This window comes from Saccoglossus kowalevskii, chromosome 5 (genome assembly GCF_978046115.1).
Source record: "Saccoglossus kowalevskii chromosome 5, keSacKowa6.1, whole genome shotgun sequence".
NCBI lineage: Eukaryota > Metazoa > Hemichordata > Enteropneusta > Harrimaniidae > Saccoglossus > Saccoglossus kowalevskii.
Window position 1 is genome coordinate 43,706,887 of NC_140645.1, and position 8,384 is coordinate 43,715,270.

General features: G+C 37.7%; 1 protein-coding gene across 1 annotated transcript; it reads right to left on the minus strand.

Moving 5' to 3' along the window:
* Positions 1-266: 266 nt before the first annotated feature.
* On the minus strand, positions 267-2,436 carry LOC144349498 (uncharacterized). The gene is made up of 3 exons (XM_078008064.1): positions 2,365-2,436; positions 1,735-1,821; positions 267-1,623 (listed from the first exon to the last, which is right to left on the minus strand). The coding sequence occupies exons 1-3, from the start codon at positions 2,403-2,405 to the stop codon at positions 267-269; spliced, it is 1,485 nt and encodes a 494-aa protein (XP_077864190.1). The 5' UTR covers positions 2,406-2,436.
* Positions 2,437-8,384: the final 5,948 nt, after the last annotated feature.

Here is an 8,384-nt window from a genome sequence, read left to right on the forward strand (position 1 = left end):
TCAATACGACGTTGAAATAGTGGAACTTGTAATTATAATTTTAAGTATATTCAAACATCAATAAACTTGTTTAAATATAATGTAAGCTTGTGTTTTGTGAGTGATATATAACAACAAATAAAACGACAATTGGAACTACGTTCATTCAATGAACTAAAACTACTATAGTATTGGATTAAGTTGGATGGAATATAATATTGCCAATGCAAATGTTCAATACACATTCCAGACTTGAAAATAAACGTTGCGATTAATCGTAATTTGGATCACCATTCTGATCGGGAACGGTGCTGAGACTTGGAAGACAAACGCTCAGAAATGTTTTGTCTGTGAAAGACATCTGATTCCTTTGCTCCAAAAGCACTATTTTCTTCTTTGTGGCTACTGATATCTGGTGCAGGGCTTTCCACGTCCTCTCTTGGCTTCTCTGGCCATCCATTCATTTTGTGACCGACCGCTGATCCACGGTCTGAGTGAATAGTCTGCGCTGACTGGAATCGGGGTGACGGTGACCTAACTTGTTTCTCTTGTGGCAACACTTGCCATGCATTGGTCTTGTGATTCGAGCGAGAGGTTGGTTGGCGTTCTGATTGGGTTGATCGAACCGTCAAACGAGATTCGTGCCTAGGTAGTGGAGTTTCCTCTCTTTGATTCAAAGGAAATTCATATCTTGTGGGAGTTTTGTTATTTGACTGAGTGATATACTCATTTGAGAGAGAACCTACGGTTGTTACTGCGTCGGCTTCAATAATTGTGTCATTGGGCATGAATACTAACTGTTTGTTTTCGTACTTAGATACTCGAGTATTTGCAAGAACCTTTAGTTGGTGAATAGATTTATTCACTCCAAGCAAGAATCCAATATCGTTGCTATGCTCACGAATGTTTGTAGCCTCCTCTCTCTCTGTGTCAATCTCCCTGATGAAGTTATCGTATCCATCATTTTTATCTTCGATACCTCTCTGCTTCTTCTGTCTGGTCAAGTCCACGTGCTTCACGAGGCTGTCACAGTTATTCTCTAATTGTTCGATCAATTGTTTCAGTCTGTGCACGAGGATGTCAGTGTGCTCGCGAATTTGTACAGTTAGTAGATCACTATGTTGGTCACTTTCGGCCTGAATGTTGTTCAATCGAATCTTCTTGTCTGTCAACTCTTTCCTTTTATCTTTTGCTCTACTCAGCTGTTCTGCTAACTCGCGATGTTTTGTCTCCAGACCAGCTATCAGCGTTTTATGTTGGTGCTGTGGTTTCCTGTGGTTATATTCGGCACAGTGCATGCATATAGGGATGCTGCACGTATTGCAGTAGTAAGTCATTTCATTGCCGCGATGAACTTGACAGTTGATCGGCTTCACATATTTGTGGACCATATCGATATTATCCTTGTACGTTTCAAGGCTGATCATCTTGTGCTTCTTCAGGAGCTTGGCATCAGCGTGGTGTTCAACGCAGGTGCCGCAAATAAGAAGACCACAATCGAAACAATATCCATCAGAATGATTTCTTCTGCAGAACTCGCAGAACTCTTTAGCAGACCGCGTTTTACGGCTGTCCAATGTACTTGCTGTTGGTGGCGGAACTTCCCTTGGCGTTGGTGGAACCGGCTGCACTTGCCAGGCTGACCTAAATTAGAAGATAGAAACGAAATATATCGATATTAATGGTGTTCATGATTTAGTGTTTTTTTTATATTTCTACAAAGGAGTTGTATTGTAGTTATTTCTATTGGTTTACCTAGGACGTGCTGGTTCTGGTTCTTGGATAGGTACGGGTGTATTAATATCTTGGGCCGACTCATTCTTAATTGATGATGTTTCCGTGCTGTATTTGAAAGGAAAAGAAAGACAATTGTATTGTCATACGATAATCACAATTGCAAACATATATTGAACAGATATACAATACTCATAGAGCACCAACGTCATCTAAATCAGCACGGAATTATGTAACTATTAGTTTAAAAGACATTGTGTATTTACTACCAAGAATTGTTGAAATGAATTCTTTGGGTGCGTTTTCATCAACTGCTAACTTTGATGTCCCGCATATGAGGCTATGGAAAGCGCATGACTTTGCGTTACCATAACGTATCGGAATTTCATTGCGCATGCTCATTTGGGTACATCGAGTCATCTTAGTAGATAACCTCACAAACGTGCAAGCAGTTTTATTGTCGTCGCGATGTTTCGCATCATGATGTCGTTTGTCTATAACAAAGCGCTATATTCGTAATGTTGCATCGCGTTTGGTAGGCGTCCCATGCCATGTTTACAACGCGTGAAAATACATTTGTCGTTTATAAACAGGATTCGAACGTCTGTTTCGCTTATCTTCAATCCACGCGTATTACTAGTGGGTGTTTACCTGACTGTTGCAGTTTCTTTCTTTGAACTTCCACTCCCCATGACGACTCAATGAAAATGACGCCGGTGTAGTCTGAAAGAATTACAAGGAAGTAGGGAATTAATGTGTGTAGATTTAGTGCAAATAGTTACTGAGAAAAATATTCTGGTTTAGGACAGTAATGGCGCTGATAAGTCGTACGTTGAATTTATATTTCAGTTGAATAGATAATAATACGAGTGTTACTATGAGTTACCTATCTATCCTGCACAACGTAACCTTTCTCGCATAGCAACGGTTACTATTTATAACAACATGTTGATTTCTACGGCTGATAAACATTTTGTTTTGTAATTTGTGCCTTGTAACTTGTTTTACATTTCTTCATTATTCGCTCTTTTGTCTACACACATATATAAACTGTCAGTATATTTTCTTTTCGCGAAACGATTTTAGTGTCTACTTCCGAGTGACGTTCAGATGCACAGTACTTGACATGACCGAATTCGTGACTACACATGCAGGTTATCGTAGGCACTCGGTAAACTAGCACAAATTTGACATCTTGTTTACTCGTGGGTGATATGAACATACTGTGTCTGTACTGCTTTGGCTTTTGTACAACAATATGTTCATCAACTGTCCACGCAGCCTACACAGCGTCATTTCACCGAGATAGCGTTCTCATCATGGTCGGACAATGGGTGTTTTTACAAAGACAGTATCTAAACAAAACGTTTATCTAAGTAATGAGTATATTCATCGCATATGGCTGTCTCGTCTTAGGGTTGTACTGCACATTAATGAGACGTTCTGTTCAATAATATCAGAACGCAAACGAGTTTTATTTTTTCAACATGGAAATTTAATAATAAGGATAATTATTATATTTAAAATGCTCAAACGTGTGTTAGAAATAAAGTGGGATTAAATATGTATACTCCGGCATGAATTACATTGTTTAAAGGGGCACTTCCAGTTAAGCCTAATCTCACAACAAATTTACTTTCTGGATTAAAATAACAATGGATAACAAAAGATAGATTAACATTGTAAACAACATAAACAATAGTGTCCATTATTCTTTGGTGCAATCCATGGAAATGAGCGGTTCCCCTTTAAGCTTATATATGCGAGATCACTGTGGCAAAGCGCGCACCACTGTACAATGTATGTATACGGGCTTTGCGCGAAACGCTGCAGAACGCTGGCTGAAGAGCTATTGATAATGTAAGTTGGATGTCGAACACAATAAATAGATGATAAGATAAAACAGTAAAATAAAACAATATTTATAAAATACAGAGAATTAATAGATACAAATAACATTAGTAAAACCATTACTCAAGAATTAATTTAATATATAATAAACCTAAATTTTGATAATACTATGAAAAAAATGCCAGGCAACAAATCTAAGGATCTATAAATAACTAGTAACGAAAAAAACTACAATGCCAAACAATATGGGCCCGAGTAAGTGTATTTTCAATTCTCCTCACGTAATCAAGTTTTATTTTTTTTTGAATCGCCACATTCAGGTATGCTTAATAAACTAAATACAGCAGAAAACGGAATTTGCCATATTTGCACGGAGAATAAAGTTAAAATGTTTGTAAGTTTATGACTTACACGGAAAAGGCAGTGTTGTTTGTGTTTGTGAACAACCACCGCCATATGCGGAATTCGCGACCTAGCTAAGCATGTGATTTATGAAGATGTTTACGATTGCTTGCACGCAAGCCACTGCCAGTGAGACTCCATAACGCACCGCATACCATCTCACCTGCACGTCGTGACAGTAGCTAGTCGTATAATCGATAAAGGGAAAACAATCCTGTATCCACAGAAACAAACTCAATGTTTCTGATGAGTGGGAAGGACGAATTTTTATCAAGAAGTTGTTACGGTGTTGTCTTATGGGATAGACCTGTATAATTAACGTTAGTGTTTTTCGGGGGAATGGGGTTTCAGTGGCCGGGTACGCGTTCACTAAATGCGCACATATCCACGACACATATTGATTCGAGTTCACCAGTTTGGCCACGCATGGTAACATAGAAATATTCGTTACTTTGGTCTTTAAATGCATGTTCTATAAATTTATGAGAGTCATACTTTATTTGTATCTTAAAATGAGTAAATAAATTGAAGATACCTAGTTATGCGGATTAGTCGGCCTAGTCATCGGAACATTGCACTTAATAACTCATCGTTCTTGTCCCACCTTTGACGTAACACGTACACATTGTCAGTGTTATATACTAGAATGGCTTAACCCGTGGTAAACTCAGTCGAATTATTACGAGAACAATAAAGTCAGATATAACCAGATATAATAAATAATCGACCTCATTTGAAACGCTCTAGACAGCAAGGATTCTGCCATGCAGTGTTTTTTTCATATAGCAGTAGCTGTCGCCACCAACACTGTAAGAAACTCAGCTAGTTTAATCTTTCATAGTCGCTAAAGTTGATTAGTATGTGGGTAATAATTACATAAAATCAGACTAGGGCAAGAAGACATGTCCCTTTGCTTGATTTACTTGATACATTACATGATATTGTAGATTCATAATATACATAATGAAATACAACATGATAAGAAATCATCATGTTAAGTGACGTAACACCACGTCTTAACTCTCGTGGTACCATAACAATCATTTTCAGTATCATACTTACATTATGATTTTGAATAAAATCGAAAAAGTTACAAAAACAGCAGCCAATTCAAGCAACCTGAGTGTGCTGATTCAACGTGGGGAGCAGGCGTTATAACACTTAGCTGTTACGGTATTGCGGGTGTTCATTTGACGTCACCCCAACCAAGACTCGATCGACAACACGACGTTTAATGAGCTCAGAGGTTCAATATGGATCGACCTTTGATTTTTCAGTACATTCAGTTCAACAGAAACAACGTGATTAGAGTACACCGGAACAAATTAACTTTGCATCGACAATGGTACAGTAGTCGCATTAAACAAGACTAAAGAAATAATCGCAGGTCGAGTGAGTGAAAACCTTTAATGTTAATAACCGGGGATAACGGGTAGTTAATATAAGATACATAAACACGCTTTGCTGACGTGGTTTACATGGTAAAGACGTTTTAACTGTGTCGTATTACCGGTTGTATGTACCATATAAATAATTATCGCCACTTGACGCGACGGCTGGAGACTTTAATGTAAAAAAAAAAACTTTAAAATGCCCAAAACGCGAGAGTTGCAATCTTTGATCAACACCCCAAATATATGTTTCCTGGTTGAAGTTGTATTCTAATAAATACAACCATTAATCGTATATAGTTGGTGAGAGCTAGCGTGAATAGCCTGAATACACATATTTAGTATATTCAACTTGAACGTGGTTCATTTCAAATGCGGTGTGAAGGGAAGATGTACACAGGGATGTACTGTATATAGTTATGGCCCTCACTTTATACTTACTACAATTCAAAATGGCTGACCTAGAAAACCGATGAGTACTCAGATTTTTACAGAACACGCTAATGACATTCAAAGAAATGCGAAAATTAGAGAGATCTGTTTAAACGTACCTTTACACCAACTTACGTTAACAATCTTGCGATCAACTTCTGCTCAAGATTTTCGTTCTCTGTATTTCGTACAGCTCACCCGACATGTGATTTAACATTACGACGATAGAGCGTAGCAAGTTGTTATATTCAATGATACTTTTGGTGATAAGAGTACTCGTTACCATGGCCACGTGGCACCCATTTGATAAATACCGTGATATTTATATATGGCATTGGGGCGTGTCACGTGGTATACCCGATAATAGTGTTGACATCGCCGTAACTACGAACGCGATGAATGAAATGCCTGTATGTGCGGGGAGGGGGTATCACTTCGTAATTTAAAAAAAAAACTTCACATTTTATTCAAAGCCGTTTATTCTGAAGGCAATCGTGATAGTGTAAATGTAACTATATATGTAACTAGTGGTTTTATGTCTCATGCGTGAGTCTTGTGTTCTGTTTGAGTTTAAACGGCACACATGCGTATAATGACAGTCCCTAGAGGGACTGTGTTATAATCTACGTCTTACGAGGTCAAACATGGAGGTGTGGTGGTGCTGATAACCAGCGATCTGAAGAATAATACTACCATGTAAGTACGTGCATCACGGCATGTCGATGGACAGATTCAAACTCTTCCTCCCCTACCATACCTCTCCCCGCGTTTATGTCTATATATAATATCTGATTTGTCCAGTATTGTGTGCTCGTTCTACCTCGTTCACTTGCTTACCATTGTATATTGATATTTATAATGACCTTTTGTAATATTTGGTGAAGGAGTTCCGTATAAGTTGAAATATACTTAGGGTTATTCTGTCTGTTGATCGTATGTAAGAATCATATGTCTCGTTTACTGCTTGACTGGTCTTTTCCAGTCTGGTTTAGTCGAACCATACCAGTGAAACCCTCATAGGGTGTATCGAAATGCATACTCGTTTATAAGAATGTACTACAGTTACTGTGTTGCCGTTGAGGGCACACAAACCAAACTACCTGTTTGACTCAACAATTCCACGTATTTAACACTCGTGACAATGTCCCCGTTTACACTTTCTGTTTTGACATTTGCGTTTTCTATTGGTCGTTGGCTAGGTCGTAATGTAATGAGATTACGTAGTTGAGAAACAGAAAACGCAATTAATTTTAACGGATTTGTACGTTTGTAATAGAGGACATGTCTTACACATGTAAATTTTGTTCTTGTACCGCCTATATTCACAAGGCCACCTCCATTGTATCGAGAAAAGTTTTCTGACAGAGCATAGATAAAATAAAATGTCACCTTCTATAGTGAGTTGTAATTTTTTTACCGAAATTATACTATGGAGTCTTCTAAAAAATCTCGATAACGCGATATGTGAACAAATCTATACACATTTAGTCTTTAACCGATACAAATACACCATGTAGCTTACGCGTGTGTTTATATTGACCTGTGCATACTCTTCAGCGGCCGCCATCGAAGAACAATGGTTTAGCAGTATACCTGAGTTGAATTTTATTCCCCAGAGGAATGATTCAAACGTTATATATTGCTGCATATTGACCTAAACGTGTTGTTAGCACGTAGGCCCACCACCCATAATTCGTAGACCTCGTGACATTATGTAAGAGGTAATCAATTATCTTATATTCCAGACCCACCTCACATCTCAATGTCTGGATGAAACCCCTACCATGTAAATCGACCATTCATCCATTCATCCATCCATTCATTCATTCATTCATTCATTCATTCATTCATTCATTCATTCATTCATTCATTTCTGATTTTTATTCCTCGAGTGTAGAAAAATATAACATTGACTAATTACAATGACAAAATCTCAAATTCCGATTACAGTATTAAACATGTATCAATGTTCACTTATAAAATATTACGAGTGTATGTCACAATGCAAGTCAATGCATACATGTGACGATATAATACATACGAATTATAAAACTATTGGTTACATTATATTCAATAAAAAGCTTATTTGTAAAATCACAATAATATAAAAACGTTACGATAAATACGAGTATGATGTAACGATATTATTAACAGCAGATTGTCTCTCTTGTTTTCTTAGCCAGTATCCAGTACATCTGGGAAGCGTAGTATATCTCCATCCAATATTGCCACAGCACCATTCATGCACCATTGGAATTCGAAGACATCCAGTGACTTGGTAAGCATGTGGTAATCGTATTCTCTCTTAATTCTGTGTTTTAGGCGAGTAGTGAAACATTTTGCTGCACAGATATCCGAATCATCGTTAATTTTCTTGTATCTTGTAATGTGAATTGCAGTTTTCACCGAGACACAAAGGCAACACAGAATACGGTGCGTTTGTGTTATTGCTTGACGTCTTGGCGGACCCAGAACGTAGTAAGAGATTGGTACACTGTCTACATTGAGTAATGTACAAATAACAGATTTGAAAATGACAAAGAGTCGATTTAGTCGGCTACATTCAAGGAAAATATGTAGCAAATCATCCTTTTC